Source organism: Corythoichthys intestinalis, chromosome 19 (assembly GCF_030265065.1).
Source record: "Corythoichthys intestinalis isolate RoL2023-P3 chromosome 19, ASM3026506v1, whole genome shotgun sequence".
Classification (NCBI taxonomy): domain Eukaryota; kingdom Metazoa; phylum Chordata; class Actinopteri; order Syngnathiformes; family Syngnathidae; genus Corythoichthys; species Corythoichthys intestinalis.
Genome location: NC_080413.1, coordinates 37,487,602 through 37,510,835, shown reverse-complemented (window position 1 = coordinate 37,510,835; position 23,234 = coordinate 37,487,602). Strand labels below are relative to the sequence as shown.

The following is a 23,234-nucleotide window of genomic DNA, read 5'->3' as shown; positions in this document are numbered from 1 at the left end:
CTATTTCTCTTCCTTTCCATCTTATTTCTTCCTCCCATGCACAGCTGAATCCAATGAAAACAAAGGCTCCTCAGCACTGCAGGTGTCGGCCGTTTGTCCGCCTAAGTGATTGGTCATCTCAGCCTGCTTAAAAACTGTGTTCGTCTGTCTTAATCTGTCCTTCCTGGCTTCAACTTTCAGTATGGCTGTTCAACCATTTGCCATCCTGCTGTTTTGTGTGCTGGCTTTCCCCAGCCTCCTGGTGACAACACTGACGCCGTCTAGATTTAATGTCACTTGCAGTGAGGACAGCGTGATTGTGGCGGCTGGCTCTGCTTTGCAATTCATCAACAAGCATCACAAGCACGGCTTCAAATTCAAGCTGCAGGAGGTCCAGAGTAGCAAATATCAACAGGTAAGTAGCATGGTAGGCTTTTCATTGCTTTTGTGAAAATATTTTAAAATTTCTAAATCTGTTTTAAAAACACCTGTGTTCAGTTTTCTGGTGCTTGCCACATTGATGTGAACTTGAAGCTGGTGCAGACCAGATGTCACATCTCCAACCCCAAACCTCACCAGGAGTGCGAACTGTGGCGAAGGGAAGAACGGGTAAACTGTTTGCTACTCTAACTGCTTGCATCACCTTTCGTTTGGTGTCTAATGGTTTGTGCATTTTTTTAGGGTGCGCTGGCCACCTGCAGCGTGGAGTTTTGGGTCATCTGGAACAAGTCCAAAATCACAAAACTTGACTGCACCACCAGACCAGGTCACGAGGCACCTGAGCTGCTGCGTCTTTGCTTAACACAACTGAGCTCGTGTTTTTTCTGGTTGCAGAACGCACCAATGACGAGATGCAGCTGATTTGTCCTTCTTGCCCCAAGTTGTTACCCCTGGATGACCCAGTTGGGGTGAGCGCAGTGGAGCAGGCGGTAATCAGTTTCAACCAGAAGAGCAAACACAGCCGTTACTTCGGCCTAATGGAAGTGGCTCGGCTGACTAGCAGGGTGACTGAGTGTTTTGTTGGCAGCCTCACACGCCTGTTGGCTGCTTTTTGAATGCCTTCTTGTCCTTCCCAGAAATTGGTGTCCATCGGCGCAGTTACTTGGTTGAAGTTCGCCCTGGTGGAAACCACGTGTCCCAGAGAGGCCAGTAACACACTAGTGGCCTGCACACCTCTCTGCCCAGACCGAGCTGTGAGTTATGCCCCTCTTCTGGACAACTTTGGCTATTTGGGTTTCCAGATACAATGACTTGTCTATTTTTCAGCATAATGTCTTTTGCCAAACTGCCTATTACAATGCTCACAATCAAGTGGGAGAACTGGATTGTGAAATGTATCCACCAAAGGTAAGTCTTATTCAATGCGTACTGGCAGACTGTGACGTTTTTGCTCGTTTCCGTAGGATTCTGCACCGCTGCCGTTGGGTGAGAGAGAACCAGTGTGCGGGCCCTTATTCCACGACAGTGCAGAAGATTGCATTTGCAAGGCCAAACTGAAAACCACAGATCCAGCCATCCACCACATTTGTCCCTTCCCGCTTCAGTAATGGCATGGCTAATAAAGATGTAAAAATACTCCTGTTTTGAGCTCATTAAGAAACTACAGGACTTTTGGAATCTCATGCCTTTTGTGTGTGAAGAAACTTTGGGGTAGTGGGGCAGTAAAGTAGTGCAAAATTTGGAGTTAAAGGGTTAATTCCGACTTGCGTGGAAATTCAGGTAGCTTTGCCAGTGTAGGAACGGAACTCTGGTAAACCGGGGTCCAATGTTTCCTCTGAGCAAAAAATGCAGCGCCCAAAAGTGTAGTGTCGCAAGGGCTAGGTTCACACATATCTTAATGTAACAATCGGACCCCCCCCCCCCCCCCCGACTCGAATAAGGCATTAAGTTGACTGCCTGAACAGGTCTTATAAGTGGACCACTTCAAATTCGATCTGGGTCATTTTATGTGGTTTAAACCTGACCTGGGCCACATTTTTCCAGAATGTGATCTGAACTGTCAAGTCTCCCAAATTTGGAATTCATGCAATTATGTCAGAGCAGCAGGAAGGATGTGCATTAGCGTTGGCGCCTAGCTTGAACTGTGCTTTTATGCAGGGCTTGACCAGACATCTAAAAAAAGATAAGCCTGAAAATGCTTGTTTTTCTGAGCAATTTTTATGAGCAATATTTCAGTATTGCTTACAATGCCGAGTTGGGGCAAAATGACACAAGGCTTGTGTGTGTGTGTGCGTCGCGCATGCGTTCTATCAATCCACATAGACTTTGAATATAAGACTAAACTGGGATTAATATTGTCATGTGTGTTCTTTTTGGATATCAAAATATGATCACCCTGGAATTATGTACGTACAGCCAGCATGTGTAGTCATTTGTTTTGATGATTTTGGTAAGTTTGCTCAGCGTGTGTCAGACTGCAAATTATTGCGCATGCATAATACTTGAATGGCCTCAATGGACTACCGCTGTCTGAAGGGGCACACCAAAAAAACCATGAGACAAAAAAGTCTGAAACGTGCATTAAGACCTGCAGTATGAACCTAGCCAAGGACTAACGTCGGCGCTATAGTGATATGTCGGTGCGACAATCCTTTTGGTGGGTTACTAAATTACAATTGTATATAGTTGTGAGGTGCATTACCTGGGTGGATGCAGAGAAAAATAAAGGGTGAAAAGTCAGCTAGATGTTTTACTGAAGCAACATTTTGCTGCCAATTTTTGCAAGTGTTACAGTAATATTCGAACTGACATAATTTAGACCAAAGTTGCTTTCTTTACCATTTTGCAAGGTAACTCAATAAGCCAATAATAAGATACAGTTCACTTACACTACACAGACAATTGTGGCATTGACACTGTTTTGGATATTTGTGTGCAAGTTAGCTAACAGTGAGGAGGAGTTAAGACGCAAATGTTAACACCTTATCATAATGAAAGGTACAGGCAGCGATACTAAACTCATCAAGCCAAAGTAAAAAAGGAATATGGTTATTTTAAAGGGAACCACGGATACAAAGACTTGTAGTTCTTAAAAGATACATGTAAGTATGAGTTCTAATTGATATTAAAACCCCTCCTGATGTTTTCGTTTTTATAAAATTTGTAACATTTAACTACTGGTCACCATTGTTGACGTCGCGATGCACTGTGGGCAGTGACATCAACGAGTTGTGCTGCCAGAATGGCTAACGGACTATGTGCAAATAGAAGAACAAGCGTTGAAACTGTGTGAAACGGTAAATGTAATCCTAGCGCTAGCGTAGCATTTGCGGTCGCGTTAGCATTAGCTTCAGAATGGCGAACGTCCTCTTAAAACACTGGCCAATCCAAAGCAGAGTCAAGTGGCTTTTCTCGTCATACGTCGAGGGCAGACATGTCCAAAGTCCGGCCAGGGGGCCAAATGCGGCCTTTGGTCAAATTTCATCCGTCCCCCAGCCTCTGTCATTAAATCAATAACGTCTGGCCCGCAAACAGGCTTAATAAATTGGTCAGCAGTACTGCTACCAGCATATGAAGTAGCTTACACACTATATGCTGCTCTTCATTTACCCACTAAAAGGCAGCAGCACTCTAAGCAACATTACCCCGTGTGACCCTTCCAATTTTCTAAAATGGCAACAATCAATCAATCAATTTAAAAAAAAAAAATAAAGCAAATGTGACACACAGAAGGGCTTGCTAAAATTTGCTCAAATATTATTGTTCTACATGAAGGACGTCAGCTAAGGCGCCCCCCCCCCCCCCCCCACACACACACACACACACACATTTGGTATGGACACCCCTGGTCTAGGGGATGCTAAACACTCAGACAACTTTTTTTTAACATACAGTTCGTTGCTTCTAGGTATGATTGGTTGAAAATAATGTACTGCTTTTCCTGCTGAGTGTGTATTATCATAACATAGATGGCATTGTCGGATTAAAACTTTGATTTTGAATTTTACAGACAAAAACACTTTGAGTGACTTGACTAAAACTAGACAGAATTTTGACAAGATTTTGTCGACTAAAGTTAGACGAAGAGGAAAACATTTTGAAATGACAAAAATATGACTTGGACTAATAAGTATTTTCGTTCAAAAGACTAAGACAAAAATTATAACGCCTGCCAAAACAACACTGCACTGGTGCCTGTACCAGCAAAACCAATATTAAACACAATAAATCCAGCAGCACCATGCTGGGTTTGTTAGGTTTGGTACTGGTCTTGCTGGTACAGGCACCAGCACATGCTGGATTTTCTTGCAGGGATTATAACATTGAACATCAGAGACCATTGGTTTGTGATGTGCCAAAAACTATGTTACTCAAAAGCTTTTCTAAATAAAGGAAAAGGGGGAAAAAAACATTCCATCCAATTCAAGGTATATTTTTTTTTCTGTACGAAACAACAATAATACAATAATTTTCTTGAAAACATGAAGCACTTCTGCCTTAGCAGATTCCAGTATTTATTTTGTTCTTCCCAGTGAACAGCTGAGGCCAATGTGTTGCAATCACACCTTGGCAGGTGAGCCTGCCCAACACTAATTAGACCACAGGTGAAGGTTTTGTTCCTCACCTGTGATTGGTCATCACAGCTCCTCATCCCGGTTATAATGGGCATTCAGTTGTCCTACACTGTCATTCCTGGCGATTCATTTGTGGTTTTTGTAGCCCTTGCGTCAACGTTGTCATCATGATGCTGATGGTGGCGGCGCGCCTATTTGCTGTCCTGCTGGCTCTTTCTGGCCTTCTTGCGGAACAATTGTCACCTGATGTCACTTGCGATGAGGATAGCGTGAAGGCGGCGGCGAGTCTTGCTGTCCAGCATATCAACAAGCATCACAAGCACGGCTTCAAGTTCAAGCTGCAGGACGTCCAGAGCAGCAAATATCAACAGGTCAATAGCACTATTGTCCTGTTTCTCGCGGTGTAATTATACTTTGGATTTCTAATGCTGTCTAACTCATTTTGTTCAGTTTTCTGGTGGTTGCCACATTGATGTGAACATGAAGCTGGTGCAGACAAAGTGTCACTTCACCAACCCCAAACCGCTTGAGGAATGTCCACTGTGGCGAAGGGATCAGCGGGTAAGCGTTTTACACTTCTTTACACTTTGCTGCCTCAGTTTAGTGAGCTTTTGGTTGTGCTTTTAGGGTGCGACGGCCGCCTGCAGTGTGGAGTTTTGGGTCATGTGGGACGTTGCCAAAATCACCAAATATGATTGCACCACAAGACCAGGTCATATGCTACCCCAGCTAGCACATCTTTGCTTGAAGCAACTAGTCAACAGTTGTCCTGTTTGCAGAGCGCACCAATGATGAGATGCAGCTGATTTGTCCATCCTGTCCCAAATTGTTACCTCTGAATGACCCGATTGGAGTGAGAGCGGTGGAGCAGGCGGTGCACCGCTTCAACCAGGAGAGCAGAGAACAAAGTTACTTCACCCTGTTGGAAGTGGCTCGGCTGACCAGCTGGGTATGACTTGTTCTCAAGGTGCCAAATGTCTGTTTGTAAACACTTCATTGTCCTTCTCAGAACGTGGCGTCCATTGGCAACATTACCTGGCTTAAGTTCGCACTCGTAGAGACCATGTGCCCCAGGGAGCCAAAGAACCCTAGGACCTGCACACCTCGCTGCCCAAACAGAGCTGTGAGTTTCTCCCTCCCTCGGACACTTTTAAAAATCCGTATTGGGGAGGTGGACACTCTTCTGAATTTTAGTTCACTGATAAGATTCATAACGCTGTTGGTTCAATGAGTTGTCTGACCTTTTTCAGCATCATGTCTTTTGCCAAACTGCCTACTTCAACACACACAATCAAGTGGGAGAACTGGAATGTGAGATCTATCCACCAAGGGTAAGTCAATGTCAAAGGTTCAACACGTACTGTTAGCTTGACATGTGACTGTTTCCATAGAATTTGGAGCCGCTGCTAGAAGGTGAGGAGGAACCTGTATGCGGTCCCTTGTTCCACCAGAGTCCGGAAGCTTGCGTTTGCAAGGAAAGACTGAAAAAGCCAGAGTTGTCGGTCCACCACATTTGTCCTTTCCCACTCAAGTGACAGCATGGCTAATAAAAAGGATGTGAAGTATTGCTGTTTGTAATCTAATTAACTCCGTGGTCTTCAACCGGTGTTTCATGCGAAATTGTAAAATGTCGTTGGGTGGAGTTGCAGTTGGTAGAAAGTTGTCGTGTGCAGATGAGCCAAGTGACTTCTAGCTATCAGCCACCTTGTCTGTGACAATGTGGACCCCAGCAGGTCTTCTGTAGATCATTTGATTATTTGTCAAGTGTAAATGTACATGACAAAGAACAGACTCAAACTGCGGTAAAGCCAGCGGGTGTTTTTTGGTGAAATGAGAGGACCTTAAAATTGGCGCTCCCTTGTAATCCAAGCATTACATTAAGTGTTGGAAACACTCAGAACTCTAGAATGCCACCATTGTCAGTACTTTGTCACACTCGATCTTAAAACCGCTCCATCCATTACATGCGCTGTGATGCCAGTACAATATGTGATTCCTCTGAGCTTGTTTTTCAACCTTGGTCACGGCACGTTTTTAAATAGGAAAAGTTGTGGCAAACCAAAAATGTTCCCAAATTTCTGTACACTACATTATCCAATGTCTCAATATTTTAACTGACTTGAGCCTGTTTTAGATGAACACAAAGTCGATATTCTGGCTGGAATTGAAGCACACGATGCTCAACAGCTTTTTTTTTTTTTTTTTTTAATCTCAGGGTTAAAGCTCTGATTATCAGACGGGGACTTTGGCAATGTCTAAACGCATCAGGGCAGAACATCTCGCTGACAGTTTGCAGGCAGGTACTGTTCTGTGTCACAGTCTGGGACTTTTTGAATTTAGCAACAAGGTAACTGGCTTTGGCTTTCTCGTTTACCTTTAGTTTTTCTCAAAGTTGCTCGTTTCTCTGTCTTCACGAAGGCAAACAAAATAGTCGACTTGTTTTGAAGTTAGGGGTGTTTTGTTTGGAGATGACTTTTAAGCTTATGTGGCACCATGGCGCTGTTGGATAGCTGCTCGTGTCGCCTTCAAGAACTATGATTTCTAGCCATTGGCCAACTTGCTGTCCCTGACAATGTGTTGGAATGAAATACGGGGAGAATTGACGGTCGTCCCATATGGAAAGCCCACTTTCGTGTATATTGACACTTAATTCTAATCCAATGATGTACAGTAGACATGCTGGTGTCCACATTGACAGCAAGGTGGCTAGAAATCCGAGCAGTTCTTGAACGCGACATGAGCAATACCTCGCTCATTTGCACACGACTGAAACAAACCAGTTAAAAAACACTGGTTTAGTAGGTGGTAAGTTACAGTTCTCATTTTTGTGGCACTGAATATCCATAAATAAGTACTGGCCAAGGTTAGTGAATCTAGTAGTGGACCTCTCTGACTCTTGCCATACTCAAAACCCTGCATTTTTTACTGAACTAATATTTGGAAAAATGAGTTAAAAGTCCTGCAGCTTTTATCCGGTTCTCATTTTCCGTGGTACTGTAAATCTATAATTTTGAAAAATTGTGGCTAAGACTGGTGAATATTAGCAGTAGACCTGATGGTGCTGCCTACAGTATATCAGCTGGTATTAGGAGCTCTAAAAGAAGCAGCCTAGCATTATACAGTATATGACAGAGAACCTAATGAGGGGCCAAGTCGAGAGGAGTTTGACCCAACTACTGTCTAGACTGCTAGATGAATTCAGCCAAGCGTGCTTGGCGACTTGACTATAAGAAATGGGACAACAATGTTTTTGTCCAATATAGTACATGTACAGTATGTTCATTAGGTGTTTATAATAAAAGTGCACTATTAGCTATCAAAAAAAAAAAAAATCTGTGCTCCTAAATATTTTAAATTTGTGAGCACCTGTGCCCCTGATGAAAAAACTACAAACAGACTGCATACAGGCCTGTTTCGGCCGGGAGATCAGCCGCTTCCTTGTTCTCATGCTGCTGCTGCTGCTGCTGCTGCTCCCCCAGCGCCTGCACCCACTCCTCTTGCAAGTCTTGATCCGTTTGAGTTCAGACGGCTAACTCTCTTTGATAGAGCTGATGCTGGCGACCTGAGCAGCCATAATATCCCCCCTTTCTCCTCCCTACTCTTTCTACAGCACCCTTTTCTCTCAGCAATGCAACTCACTCGTGAGTAAAGACCGGATAGTCATTGAATATAACAGCATTTAACACAATGTACCTCACAGAATCTTATTTTTTACTTTATTTTATTAATATGACAAATAATACATGTTTTTGGATAGTTATTTTAAGATTTATGGGATATTTAGGAGGACTTAAAAGATTCATTCCGACTTAAACGGAAATTCGGGTTACGTCGCCAGCATAAGAACTGAACCCGTTTGTTACCCAGGGACTACTTGTATATTGCCAAAGATCCGCACTTACCTTTTTGCATTAGTTGCACTGGTTTGCCTAGCGTTTTTCTTAAGGTGCACCAGCACAAAATTTAGGTGCACATTTTTGGACGTCTAGCGCCGTCATTGAAACATGAACAGTGCTACTTCTCCCGGTTCAAATCAATTGTCATCAATGGCAGGCATAAGATAGGTACTGTATTGACATATTTGAGTAGATCTGATATATATTTTAAGCAACATTAGGTAACTCTTCAGTTTTGGTCGATTTTAGCGACGCAGGTGGACAATAGCGGTAGTGACTTGCCTTAGAGAAGACTGCGTTTCCCATGAGGACCAGCGAACACTCGCAGTGTCGTGAAATCATGATCTCCCGGTCGCCTGCAGACGGATTACACGACATTTCTGTTTCCAACGGCTATGTGAAGGATAAATAGTAATAAGGCAATGATTGAATCAAGTTGTGGCTAAACACTAGCATATGACGGTTAGCAACTGTGTGGCTTAGTGTGGCTAAACTTGTCAGTACTGATGAGTTCGGTTAAGGGTGCGTGGTGTCACACGAGCAAGTGAAAGCCGGGTCAAAGTTTATTCTTTCTTGAGTATCCTTTTATCCTGGCAGCGTTTTCTTTTTTTTCCTCCACGGACAAAACTTTTTGTCTCTTTTGTTGCTATACCATCTTTGCAGAATTTACGCAAAAGCGTTCGCATCGACTTCCGTCTTTATAATGAATGGGGAAAGGGGGAAGTGACTTATGCCTCATAGCAGTCAGCACATTTGTAGTTTTTTTGTGTGGCAGGGTTCCTACTAGAGGTGGGAATCCTGGGGCACCTCACGATTCGATTACGATTCAGAGGCTACGATTCGATTATAAATCGATTATTGATGCACAACGCCGTACATTAGTTACAAAAATAGTACTAAAATTCCTCTTAGACTTAAATAAACAACTATTTCAGTATGAAGTTAACAGTTCAAAACAGTAAATAAAATACTCAATTCCCCATTCTGTATTAGCAGCTTTAAACTACATTCAATTAATTCAATGTTGTGAATCAACCGTTAAAGTTGTTCAATGCTCCCATTTTTCCATAATTTCCCTTCTGTCTACTTTCAACATGCGAAAGTTTTAAAACTGTTTAATCATTTAAAGATATATCTACTAGTGTTGCACCGATACCATTTTTTGGCCCCGATACCGATACCTGGCTGTGCAGTATCGGCCGATACCGATACCATACGGATACCAACCTGTTTATATATATAAATATATATATATATATATATATATATATATATATATATATATATATATATATATGTATAATCCCCCCCCCAAAAGAGCTACATAATTGAATGTGAAATCATTGCTATCAAGGCTTTGTCAGGCTGTTGCTTACCTTTGCAAAATAGGAAAAAGACTAGTACAAAGTATAATACTAGCCCAACAGTAAGAAACTAAAAATAAATTCATAATATTAAACTTTGAATGAACTGAGTAAACTTTTTTAAACCTCTCAAAGGCCAAACAGTGCGACTTTCATGAAATTATTGTCACATTCTGCTGCTGGTTAGATTGTGTTTTGCTGCTGGGCTGTTAGTGGGGGCGTTCCTGACGTCGCACCTGAATCCAATGCAGGCTCATCAACGCAGCATTTAAGCACGGGTGATCGCAGAGAAGGCTGCTGAGATATTTGCTTTGCTGATCGCCATTTGACATCTCGCACTATAGTCTCACTACATTTGCTTGTTACGCCCCTGCATTGGGTTTTTTCTGTGAGTGTGCTGCACTCGTTTGTAACCTCTACCCTGTGCAGGTATTTGAGTGTTTTTATTTTGGCTTTTTGGCTCGCTGCCTATCGTCTTAGTTAACCTTTGAGTTTGTAGTATTGAGCTCCTCGACCTGCTGTCACGGACTCCTTTTGTTATTTCTACTACCCCGCGATTGCGTGTTATTTTTTGTTTGCAATCATTAAACCCTTGTACGTATCCCCTGCTTGTTGTCCGCGTCGAGGTCCAACCTTGTTTCCGCATTTGCGGACGCTAACAATTATAAGTAATAATAATTGACCACAGCCTCCCATCTCTCTATTAGCCTCCTTTTTTTTTCCCCCTTATTTTTTTTTCTGAAAGGTGCCAACCCTACCTTGGAAACAGTTCCCAAATTACTGCAGCATTTCTTTAAGTAAAAGACAAAGTTGACGTAGTGAACTGACCAAAGATTGTTGCACCGGTCCAGCGCCCTTCCTCTGGATAGCAGTCCTGCTCTTGCAGGCTCAAACTCGTTGTGTTCGTTCACGTTTCGTCTTCAAATGTTTTATCAGGTTTGAGGAATTGAAACTGGCCGATTTAACTCCACATCTCGAAACTTTCAGGCCGCAAATCTTGCATGCAGCCAATGATTTTAATCGACGGGATTTCTATTTTGAAATATTACCCGACCGCCGCCATTTCTCCTGGTTTATTTTACCTTCATATGAAAAAGCAGCCTTGTGATTGGTCAGGAGTGGCTATTGGCCCATTCTCATTGGTCTGGAGCAGGCCAATTGCGATAGCTGCTTGGTGTTCACGTGTCATCACACAACACAGAGACAGAGTGTAGTGAGCGCCAGGAGAAAAAAAAGGCTGCGGTCAAATGTTATAATAATGGACCGGTAAATGGTATCGGCGCCGTCTTTGTTGGTACTCGCCGATACCAATACCACCATTTCGGGCCGGATCGGCGCCCCCTGCCGATACTAGTATCGGTATCGGTGCATCTTTAATATCTATTGATAGATTCAAATCAAGATTTTGCCGATTTAGGAGTATTTTAGATTAAAGGTTAATTAGGTTCGCTCGGATAGTTTGCTACAACAGAGCCTTCCTGAGAGGTCTACTGCTTTAAGATGGCAGCTGTTTACTCATGCCAGCGAGTCTGACATTTCGCATCTAGTTCTCTATACATGTGCTAACTCTGCCGAGTCTGTCATTTCGCATTTAGTTCTATATGGCGGAAAACACAGACAAGGCTGAAAAAGCAGTTTCCGCTCTTGCAGTTTCTGCTCTTTAAAATAAACTGCTGTATTTGAAGCCAAAAGAACTGTTGTGTTTGACAGAACAATATGTCTATATGCTGCCATAGCAGATTCATGGCACATAAGGCCCTGGAACTATTTTTAATTTGTACGTTTTAACCTGGAAACCCCCGTTTACAGACGTTGCGCAACCGCTTTTGTTTCAAACTAGCTATAAAACGAAGCTAAGTAATCGAATTTATTATTCAAAATGTCTGTCATTTTTAGTTAAGAATCATGAATTGACGTCTAATATTTAGTTTAAAAAAAAAAAAACGACTATAAAAAAATTATTCACTCGCATATTTTAAACTTTTAAACAAATGACGTCACAATGAAAAAATGAGCGTCTGTAAAAAAGTCACGTGTACTGTATCTACCTCATAACTATCGCTTAATTGTAGTTTTATGGTTGCTGTCGCATTTTCCCTAATATTTTAGATGATAAATAATCGATCCAAACAAAGAAAAATTGAAAAAAAACGTTTAAGGGTAAATATATGAAAATGAAAATCACCACTCCTTGATGTCTGTGATTTCTGCATCGCGACCCATGTTATATTAGCCTGTTTCACCCATAAAATCCCCCCAAAATCCTGCTGTTGCCATTAACAGCTCTGTCTTGACACTCAGTGATACATGGAGCTTTTGGATCGAAAAGAGGTAAGTTCGCAATAATATCTCGTTAAAATCATGGCATCTTTATGCTCTCGTGTGCTCTCACCTCCAGTTAGGGTATTGCTGTTTATAAAAATTTGTTTAAAAAAAATATTAAAAAATGCCATCCTGTTCATAATCTGTCTTCCCCCAGAAAATTGAGATTTTGAGCTTTCCAATGATGTGTCACACATGCATAGAAGACAATTTTAAAATTTGGCCAAATTGGGGGTCTCAAAGCAGAACTTCAAGTCACCTGAGTGTTTTCCGCCATATACATGTCATATCTACCGTAGCATTATGCGGGCTTAGTTTGTAACAACGTGGACGAAATTTGTAGCAACTGGGCCTTGTTTGAAGCGGCTGTTTGCGTTTTTTTTTTTTTTTTATCTAGTGGCATGAGTTGTGGAATGTGGATGTTTACTCTCGGTCCGTTTCTCATTGCGTCCCGAAGAGCGCACTGTGTTTTAGTTCCGCTTTACTTGGCATATTTTTATGATCCGAATATGGATGTTCGTGAATCATTCCCAATCTTCAGCAAATCGCGAATAATCTAAGAATCGGAAAATTAACACACCTTTGAAAGCAATAGAGACCCCCTCAAGATATAAAAAAGGTGTCATTCAACTAATTGCCAGTCGACATATTTTATAAAGGTTGAAAGTGTATCTAGTGTTGCTTTAAATCTATTACTGTGTACATATATTTTATCATTTTTTTAAATTTCAAAAATAAAAACGCTATTGTATTTTAAAGTTGTTGTTTTTTTTACTCCAAAGATAATTCTTACAACAAAAACACTGTCTTAAAAAACATTTCTATAAACTATATAAACAATATTTTTTCCCTGAAAACACTTTTCTGGAAATAATATAGTTTTTCATGGGGAAAACATGTCCTCAAAAATATTCCTGGACATGCATTAGTTTTTTACTCCACAAAACAACACCAATACAATATTTGTTTTTCTTTTTTAATATCTTTTCTTTTGAACAAAATAGCCTTCCTTGGAAATACAACACCCATTTATTTTTTTTTTCCTCCCATGCACAGCTGAATCTAATGAAAACAAAGGCACTAATTAGGCTGCAGGTGTCAGCGGTTTCTCCTCCTCTGTGATTGGTCATTCCGGCTCACCAGCCTGTTTAAAAACTATGTTCGAACATCCTAAACTGTCCTTCCTGGCTCCAATTTTCAATATGGCGGTGCACCCACTTGCAGTCCTGCTGCTTTGCGCGCTAGCTCTTCCTGGCCTCCTGGCGACAACACTGATGCCATCTAGATTTAATGTCACTTGCAGTGAGGACAATGTGAATGTGGCGGCCAGCTTCGCTTTGCAATTCATCAACAAGCATCACAAGCACGGCTTCAAGTTCAAGCTGCAGGAGGTCCAGAGTAGCAAATATCAACAGGTAAGTAACATGATAGGCTTCTTATTGCTTTTGTGAAAATATTTTGGAATTCTAAATCTCTTTAAAAACATATGTTCAGTTTTCTGGTGCTTGCCACATTGATGTGAACCTGAAGCTGGTGCAGACCAGATGTCACATCTCCAACCCCAAACCTCACCAGGAGTGCGAGCTGTGGCGACGCGAAGAACGGGTAAACTGTTTGCTTCTGAAACTCTTTAAACCAGTGCTTCTCAATTATTTTCTGTTACGCCCCCCCAAGGAAGAAGTAAATGTTTCGCGCCCCCCCAAACTCTGCTGCCACGGTAAATAGTATCATTTGTCTATAATATTTCTATTAGAAGTACGCCTCTGCCTCACATTGTCATTTTTTTCCTATTACAGAAAATAACAGATCAACTTATAAAGTATAACTTTATCAACATTGTTTTGTTTGTAACAGAAAAGACTTAACGCGCATCAATTTGGCTGTTTAAAAAGTCACATCAAAACTGTTAAAAATACACCCAAGGTACATTTTTAACATTTGATACTGAAAAATAAAATCAGTAAATAATAACAAATTCAAATTGATTTGATATTTGAGAAGTACTGCTTTAAACATCAGCTTCCATTTGGTGTATTTCTAATTGTACATTTTCAGGGTGCGATGGCCACCTGCAGTGTGGAGTTTTGGGTTATCTGGAGCAAGTCCAAAATCACAAAACTTGACTGCACCACCAGACCAGGTCACGAGGCACCCGAGCTGCTGCGTCTTTGCTTAACACAACTGTGCTAATGTTTTTCTGGTTGCAGAACGCACCAATGATGAGATGAAGCTGATTTGTCCTTCCTGCCCCGAGTTGTTACCCCTGGACGACCCGGTGGGGGTGAGCGCAGTGGAGCAGGCGGTACTCCGGTTCAACCAGAAGAGCGAACACAGCCATTACTTCGGCCTGATGGAAGTGGCTCGGTTGACTAGCAGGGTGACTGAGCGTTTTGTTGGCTGCATCACTCCTGTTTTCTGGTTTTTGAATGCCTCCTTGTCCTTCCCAGAAATTGGTGACCATTGGCACTGTTACCTGGCTGAAGTTCGCCCTGGTGGAAACCACATGTCCCAAAGAGGCCAGTAACACACTAGTGGCCTGCACACCTCTCTGCCCAGACAGAGCTGTGAGTTTTACACTTCCTCTCGACCACTTGGTTATTTGAGTTTCCAGATACAATGACTTGTCTATTTTTCAGCATCATGTCTTTTGCCAAACTGCCTACTACAATGCTCACAATCAAGTTGGAGAACTGGATTGTGAAATGTATCCACCAAAAGTAAGTCAAATATTTAATTTGTGTACTGGTAGACTGAGTATGTGAGAATTTCTTGTCCACAGGATTCTGCACCACTAACATTGGGTGAAAGGGAACCAGTGTGCGGGCCGTTGTTCCACGACAGTGCAGAAGATTGCATTTGCAAGGCAAAGCTGGAAACGACCGATCCGGCTATCCACCACATTTGTCCCTTCCCGCTTCAGTAATGGCATGGCTAATAAACGAAATGTAAAGTTAATAGTACTCGTTCTCCTCATTCATTAAGCAACCGCAGGGTGTCAAGACTTTAGGGGGTGTAAGGTAGCACAAGGTGTTGACAAAAAAATTCTCAGCTTCTGAAGTTCTTTCTGACTAATGTAGCAAACTTTGCTTGATCTTGACAGCCACAAAGCTTCGTGTGAGATCAGTGTGGTCTGGCACACAGTAATGTTTAGTAATGATCATGGAATAGGGCTTCCTGTGTCAAACTAAAACCTCAATGGGTCACTAATCAATACGTGCTCACTTGCCTCAAGGTCTTTGTTCCCTCTAAAAACATTTGGGTAGTGAGAATTGCCATTTGCTGCACTTTAATGCACACCTTGAGTGCATTACAGGGTGTAATGGTAGGGATTGGCAGCGTTATGTATCCACTAGGTCAGTACTTAAATTGAGGAGCGATGCTGGGGGAGGCGCTTCTGACCCCGGAACATCTTTGCCGTACCAAAGTAATTGCACATCCACTCACTGGGTGGCTGTGGTGCTCTAGTTTTTTTTGTTGTTGGGCTTCACCAAATAAGAGCATACAGCAAAGAGCACTGGAGATATGAAGAGCAAAGTTGGGGAAATATGACAAAGCGTATGTACCTTTGACTTTTAATACAGATGTATGGTGATATTTTCCCCTTCATGTTTTTAGCCCTGTTTAACAGTAGTACCTCTACTTAATTGGTTCTGGAAGTAGTTTTGTAACTTAAATGCATCTATTTACAGAATTTTTCATGTAAATGCCGTAATCTGTTCCAAGCCCCCCAAAATTCAGATATAAATCATAATGCAACAAAATGTAACCCGTTACAATTAGATTATTGCACAATAGACATAAAATCTGAGTTGTGCATAATGTTAAGAGTAAAGTTAATACTCATGTAAAGCTGTTGGAACATGAGGGGTGAATGAAGACGCTGGGATATACACACAGTAGAGGTCCCGCTCAGCCAACTGGATGCCAGGAATTCTAGGCAATAGCCAATGGCATAGCAGCTATAAGCATGTTATGTTCAGTAAACTCTGGGAGCTGCGAGTACCAGACTTTCGTATACTAAAAATGTTTTGATAGGCAATATTTTCCAGTTGAGGCGTGTCTTAACCTGAAAATTCTGTAGAGACGTTCGTAAGTCGAGGTACCACTTTACTGTAATTTTCTGCCACACAATGCCAGTCTGTGGTGCAAAAAAGCTTGACCACTGGGCTATAGTACAGTATAATAAGAGTTAATATAGAGGAAGTTGTGCTGAGAAAAAATATGTACCATGATTAATAAAAATCGGACACTGAAGTTACAATCTTACGCATTACTTGAGTATTCTCTTCAACGAATATTTTTGACTTGTATTTAAGTACATTTTTGGATGACTACTTTAGTATTAGAAGTAACACTATTGAGTAAAACTTTGGGCAACTCTACCCACCTCTGCCTAAAACATGTTAATCGCTTTTCTAAAAAACTAAAATTGAAAAACCATTCGATCATATTCAAGGTAATTTTTTTTTTTCCCCTCTACAAAACAATACATTTTCTTAATTTGAATGAAAAGAAAAAAACACCTCTCATCATATTCCTGTTAGGTTTTTTTTTTTACCCCAGTGAGCAGCTGAGGCAAATTTGTTGCAATCACACCTTGAGAGGAGAGCCCGCCCAACACTAATTAGGCCACAGGTGATTGTGTTTTTTCTCCTCTGTGATTGGTCAACACAGCTCCTCAAACCAGTTCAAATGTGCATGCATTTGGCCTAAGCTGTCATTCCTGGCTCTGTCTTTGCTGGCCTCACTTGCAGTTTTTGTAACCCTAGCGTCAACGTTGTCGTCATGATGGTGACGGCGTGCCTATTAGCTGTCCTGCTGGCTCTTTCTGGCCTGTTTGCGGAAGAATTGTCACCTGATGTCACTTGCAGTGAGGAAAGCGTGAAGGCGGCGGCGAGCTTTGCTGTCGAGCACATCAACAAGCATCACAAGCACGGCTTTAAGTTCAAGCTGCAGGAGGTCCAGAGTAGCAAATATCAACAGGTCAATAACACAGTTGTCTTGTTTGTTTTGGTGAATTATTCTTTCAATTTCTAATGCTGTTTAAACTCCTGTGTACAGTTTTCTGGTGGTTGCCATATTGGCGTGAACATAAAGCTGGTGCAGACAAAGTGTCACTTCACCAACCCCAAACCTCACCAAGAGTGCCAATTGTGGCGAAGGGACGAGCGGGTAAGCCTTTGAGTACTTCCATTCTACACTTCCTTCCCTTTGCTGCCTCCCTTAGTGAGGTTTTTGTGCACTTAGGGTGCGACGGCCTCCTGCAGCGTGGAATTCTGGGTCATGTGGGACGTTGCCAAAATCACCAAATATGACTGTACCACACGACCAGGTCATATGACACCACAACTAGCTCGTCTTTGCTTGACACAATTGGTCAACAGTTTGTTCTGGTTGCAGAGCGTACCAATGATGAGATGCAGCTGATTTGTCCTTCCTGCCCCAAATTGTTACCTCTGGATGACCCGATTGGAGTCAGAGCGGTGGAGCAGGCAGTACACCGCTTCAACCAGAAGAGCAGAGAACAAAGTTACTTCACCCTATTGGAAGTGGCTCGGCTGACTCTCTGGGTATGACTTGTTCTCAAGGTGCAAAATGTCTGTTTGTAATGACTTCCTTGTCATTCTCAGAACGTGGCGAGTGTCGGCAAAGTTACCTGGCTCAAATTTGCTCTGGTGGAGACCATGTGCCCCAGAGAGGTCAAGAACACACGGACCTGCACTCCTCGCTGCCCGGACAGAGCTGTGAGTTTTTTTCCCACCTCCTGACGCTTAAAAATTCTTATTGGGAAGGTTGGTGCGCTAGGCCAGTGTTTTTCAACCTTTTCTGTGTCATGGCACGTTTTTACATTGGGAAAAAATGCACACCACAAACCAAAAATGTTCCAAAATTACTTTCTGTACAGTATATTTAATTATAAAATCTCTAAATATTTATACCTGGTGTGAAACTTGAACCTGTATGGATAGTCGATATCCTGGCAGGAATGTTCAACAGCTCGGTCTGTTATATTTTTGCAGCAGTTAGGCTTGAAAAGCTCAAATTGTCAGACAGGGGACTTTAGAAATCTTTAATCGCATCTCACTGACAATGGCTTTGCTGGCAGGTATTGTCGCTTTTTGGATTCAGCAACAAGGTAACTGGCTTTGAGGGCTTGCTCATTTACCTTTGTAGTGTTTCTAAAAAAAAAAAAAATTAAAAAAAAAAATTGCTATGCTTTAATGGAGGCAAACAAAATGGTCAATCGACTTGTTTTGAAACGAGAGCAAATGCAACTGCTTGCGTCACGTTCGAGAACTGCTGATTTCTAGCCATCAGCTACTTTGCTGTCCTCAACAATGTGTTGGAATAACACGGAGGATTGAGTCTCGCATATGGATCAAATGGAAAGGACATTTTCGTGTATACTGACACTTGCCGACTCTAATCGAATGATGTACAGACGTGCTGGGGTCCACATTTTCGCAGGCAGCAATATGGATGACTAGAAATCTGAGCAGTTCTTGAACGTGACACGAGCAATACATTGCTCATTTGCACACGACCGCAACCTTCTACCTATGTACTCCTTTGCTACTGCTACTTATGATGCGTGCATAAACGTAACAAAAAGGGAAAAGCTTATGCATTTATTCACAAAAAAATAATAAATCCACCTTGACCACTCGTCACTCGGGAGCTCAGTGGTTCGCACACGCGTTCGCAGATTAACTCAAACATAAACGTAAGCAGCAGCAGAACATTCAATGTAAATAAAGCAGCGCCACTGCGTGGTGGGTGTCAGTAGGAACACAATTTATCGAGGTGACTGTTACAAACTCCGCCCGACATTAAAAAAAATGCGATAACTTCTCGCGGCACACCTGACAATCTGTGTGCCGCGGCACACCGGTTGAAAAACACTGCGCTAGAAGACTCTTCTGCTTCTTGGTTCATTGAACAGATTTGTTTCAATGACTTATCGGAATCTTTTCAGCATCATGTGTTTTGCCAAACTGCCTACTTCAACACATACAATCAAGTAGGAGAACTAGAATGTGACATCTATCCACCAAAGGTAAGTCAATGTCTAAGGTTCAACATGTACTGTTAAACTGACAGCATGTGACTTTCCAGAATTTGGAGCCACTGCCAGAAGGTGAGGCGGAACCTGTATGTGGTCCTTTGTTCCACCAGAGTCCGGAAGCTTGCGTTTGCAAGGCAAAGCTGAAAAAGCCAGAGTTGTCTGTCCACCACATTTGTCCCTTCCCGCTTAAGTGATTGCTTGGCTAATAAACAAAGGAAGTTCCAAATGCTTTGTGATCTCTATGCACTGACATGACTGGTTATGAATCACGTTCCTGTTTGGTGAATGTCAATGGGGAAAAATACTTAAATTATTTGAGGCTTTTGCCTGAAATGCAAGATTCAGGGTACTTGACTACCTCAGACTGCAAGCAAATTTGGCGATCTTAGCTTGAGAACGATGACTTCTAAAACTTGACACTTTCAAGCTTGTTACCTCCAAAACTAGAATTTTGTAGTGTAGGTTAATTTGGCCTTGAACTAACTGACTTGTGGGGAAACTGGCAGCATTAGGACCCAATTGACCCATTGGACTATTTCAAAAGGACATGAGATGGAGCTGCCAATAGTTAAAAATCCTTTGGATTTTTTTTTTTTTTTTGGTGTACTGTAAGTTTCATACATTTAAAAATGTACTGTAATGTAATTTTTGGTAATATAAAATGCTTTTACCAAATGGTATACCTGATGTTGCTGCCTAATAGTCACCAACCTTGGCCAGAATTAAATTATGGATTTACAGTACACAAAAATAACTTCACATGCAGAACTTTTAATCCGTTATTCCAAATATTGGTACGGTAAAAATGCATGATTCTGCGTATGGCAATAGTCAGAGGTCTACTACTAAAGGCGATATTATACCGGACATGTTTGCAGTCCAGGTCCGCCACGCTCTGTGACTGCGTGCCCCGAAGTACATCAAAAATGGGACAAAACATACCGGCTGCGCACAACTGCAGTCCAGCAGCTCTGTCCCGTCGTGTGCTCTCGCGTGATCGGAAGTGATAATGTGCCATAAAAGTAGGTACTCAAAAGCAGAGAGAGGTGGACTTCATCTAACTGAACATACAACCCCTAGCAAAAAGTATGGAATCACCAGTCTCGGACAAGCACTCAGACATTTAATGTAGAACAAACTCCGATAAAAAGCTTGAAAAAATAAGGAATTAGTTCAAAAGTTCAACTCTTTAGCAGAAACACTAAAGCAGTGGTCTCCAAACTATTCCACATAGGGCCGCAGTGGGTGCAGGATTTCACTCCAACAAAACAAGACCACAGCTTTTCACCAATCTGGTGTTTTATAAGTGTAATTCATTGCAGTCAGGTGCTGCTTGTTTTAGTAGAAACCACGTTGTTGAAAAGGTCTGTGCTAGATCGGTATGAATAAAAACCAGGACCCACAGCAGCCCTCGAGGACCAGTTTGGAGACCCCTGCACTAAAGGAAATGAATAAAAAACATTGTGGTGATCAGTAAATGTTACTTTTACAGAGCAAGTGCAGGGAAATAGAATAACTCCATTCTGATGAAAAATATATGGAATCATAAATAACAAAATACATCTCTCGTATTTAAGTTGCACCACCTCTGGCTTTTATGACAGTTTGCTGTCTCTAAAGCATGGGCTTCAGTATTCTTCATCAATTTGGTGCCAACTCTCTTTTATTGCAGTTGCCAGATCATCCTCGCAGGTCGGAGCCATTCTGTGGACCATTTTTTTCAATTTCCACCGCAGGTTTTCAATAGGGTTGAGATCTGGGCTATTTGCAGGCAATGGCTTTGGCTGGATGAGTCTTTCTCAAAGCAATGCTTTAACAGTTTTAGTTCAGTGGCATGATGCATTGTCATCTTGGAAAATGATTTCATTATCCCCAAACATATTTTCAATTGAAGGGATAAGAAAGCTGCCTAATATTTTAATGTAAACTTATGCATTTATTGAAGATTTAACCACAGCCATCTCCCCAGTGCCTTTGCCAGACATGCAGCCCCATATCATCAAGGACAGAGGTAATTTTGATGTTTTCTTCAGGCAGTCATCTTTGTAAATATCACTGGAACGGCACCAAACAAAAGGTCCAGCATTATCACCTAGTCCAATGCAGAATCTTGACTCATCACTGAAAATAACCTTCATCCAGTAATTCACAGTCCATGATTGCCTCTCCTTAGCCCATTGCAGTCTTGTTCTTTTCTGTTTAAGTGTCAATGACGGTTTCCTTTTAGCTTTCCTGTATGAAAATCCCATTTCCTTTAGGCGATATTGCACAGTTCTGTCACATACCTTGACTCCAGCTTCTTCCCATTTCTTCTTCATCTGTCTTGTTGTACATGTTCTGTTTTCAAGACATATGGCCTATAGTTGTTTGTCATGACGTTTGGATGTCTTCCTCGGTCTATCAGTACGCTTAATGTCAGCTCTAAAATAACTAGGGATTGTTTGTTGTAAGCTAAACGCATTTTACAGGAGCAAAATGTCAAAGGGGTAAAATCTGCGCTCGTGCTCATGTCTATAGATATACAGTATGTGAAATGTATACAAGATGAAATGTTTCTATTAGTAGTGGGAACCTCTTGGTACCTCACGATAAGATACGATTTGCCATACAAAGCTCACGATAACGATGATCTGACGATATAGCGATGCAACGATTTTCTATACATTGATACATTGGTCAAGAAATCATTCTAGGATATTCTACAAAAAACTAATAAACAGAAAAACAAGCTTCTGCTGTGAATTGGAAAGAGTTTATCACTCGTAGACGTCCAATCCATTTGAAGTGGGAGGGTGGCAGCGAATGAACGAATGTTCATCCGCTGCCACCCTCCCAATTCAAACGGATTGAACGTCTTTGGCCGTCAGTGGCAGCCAATGCCAGGCAATGAGTAATTTTGGGCCATTTAAGGTCATTTACCTGTTGATTTTCAGCTACTTCCTGTTGATTTGGGGGTATTTTATGGGTCACTTGCTGTTTATTTTGCGTGACAGAACAGGAAGTGACCTGGGAATCACCCAAATGAATAGGCAGTGACTCAAACTCAACAAGAAATGACCTGTAAATGCCCTAAAATGAAAAGCAAGTGACCTGTAAATGCCCCGAAAATCGGACCAAATGGCTGTGAATGCTCTGGTTTTGAATGAAAGAATGTTGCCAGTCTAAATGGATTGGGCGTCCAGCACCGTCAATGGCAGCCTTTAAAAAAAAAAAATAAATAAATAAATAATTTGTAATTGACACCTTTTTAAAACTATATCTCGATTCTTGACAGGAGCATATCGATAACCTTTTGGGATACAAAGTATCACGGTATATCACCATTTCGATATTTTGTCACACCCTTAGTTTCTATACATATATTAAAGTTTTAAAATAAATACATTTAAATTCATTCATTGAGATTTGCGTCATTGCTGCTGTCAAAAATCCTTGCAAAAACACTGCATTCCATCTCTTACTATCACTGAGGCCATATCCACACGAAGCAGGGTATTTGGCAAAAAGAAGATATTTTTCTACGGTTTGACCTATCATCCACACGCGCACCAGGGTTCTTAAAAACGACGGGGAAGGTGAAGATTTGCGAATTCTGCGTTTGTGGCTCCATCAAGCGGACACTGATAACCGAAGATTTACGTCACTGGCTGCGACAAATTTTGTCCTCACGTCACACATGAGACCAATTTTTACATTTGGAGTATATTAAATAGGCGCTTTTTTGCATCCATGCTTTTTACAAACTCTTGCTGTGCTTCGTATTGAATAATGGGTATTTTGGACAATTATTTTATTGTTTTGAATGTACTTAAAAATGAATAAAAGTGGTTGGCTGTGGAAGTTTTTTTTTTTTTCTACACAAACGTGCAGGTGTGGACGCAATTATTTCCCCCCGACGTATTAGGGCAGAATCGTCATTTTTAAAAAACCCTGCTATGTGTGCACATGACCTAAGTGGGGACTGAACCCACGTTGCTTGCTCCAAGGTCAGGCCAATGTCCCACAACACTGTCAGAAACACCTCTATGTGAACCATAAATTGTGGCGTACGTCAAACTAGAAATTTCTCAAAGGTTTTCCTAAAAAAGGACGG

General features: G+C 41.7%; 5 protein-coding genes across 7 annotated transcripts in view; 4 read left to right on the top strand and 1 right to left on the bottom strand.

The window, feature by feature from the left end:
- LOC130907543 (protein enabled homolog) overlaps positions 1-23,234 on the bottom strand; it is a 270,375-nt gene that overhangs the window by 180,699 nt on the left and 66,442 nt on the right. The window lies entirely within an intron of this gene.
- On the top strand, positions 144-1,554 carry LOC130907548 (alpha-2-HS-glycoprotein-like). The gene is made up of 7 exons (XM_057822781.1): positions 144-394; positions 478-588; positions 661-745; positions 814-983; positions 1,056-1,172; positions 1,246-1,326; positions 1,383-1,554. Exons 1-7 carry the CDS (start codon positions 182-184, stop codon positions 1,524-1,526), a joined length of 921 nt encoding a protein of 306 aa, XP_057678764.1. The 5' UTR covers positions 144-181; the 3' UTR covers positions 1,527-1,554.
- Positions 4,594-6,058, top strand: LOC130907551 (antihemorrhagic factor BJ46a-like). The gene is made up of 7 exons (XM_057822783.1): positions 4,594-4,864; positions 4,944-5,054; positions 5,121-5,205; positions 5,273-5,442; positions 5,503-5,616; positions 5,744-5,824; positions 5,885-6,058. Exons 1-7 carry the CDS (start codon positions 4,661-4,663, stop codon positions 6,026-6,028), a joined length of 909 nt encoding a protein of 302 aa, XP_057678766.1. The 5' UTR covers positions 4,594-4,660; the 3' UTR covers positions 6,029-6,058.
- On the top strand, positions 13,238-15,030 carry LOC130907546 (antihemorrhagic factor cHLP-B-like). 2 transcript variants are annotated; one of them, XM_057822779.1, is made up of 7 exons: positions 13,238-13,490; positions 13,570-13,680; positions 13,750-13,792; positions 14,283-14,452; positions 14,523-14,639; positions 14,712-14,792; positions 14,855-15,030. In XM_057822779.1, exons 1-7 carry the CDS (start codon positions 13,278-13,280, stop codon positions 14,996-14,998), a joined length of 879 nt encoding a protein of 292 aa, XP_057678762.1. In that variant the 5' UTR covers positions 13,238-13,277; the 3' UTR covers positions 14,999-15,030. The 2 variants fall into 2 exon arrangements, with proteins under 2 accessions (XP_057678762.1, XP_057678761.1); XM_057822778.1 differs by lacking the exon at positions 13,750-13,792 and adding an exon at positions 14,131-14,215 and having other exon boundaries at positions 13,239-13,490.
- LOC130907552 (antihemorrhagic factor cHLP-B-like) lies at positions 16,785-19,367 on the top strand. Its single transcript, XM_057822784.1, has 7 exons — positions 16,785-17,058; positions 17,137-17,247; positions 17,323-17,407; positions 17,476-17,645; positions 17,706-17,819; positions 19,052-19,132; positions 19,192-19,367. Exons 1-7 carry the CDS (start codon positions 16,861-16,863, stop codon positions 19,333-19,335), a joined length of 903 nt encoding a protein of 300 aa, XP_057678767.1. The 5' UTR covers positions 16,785-16,860; the 3' UTR covers positions 19,336-19,367.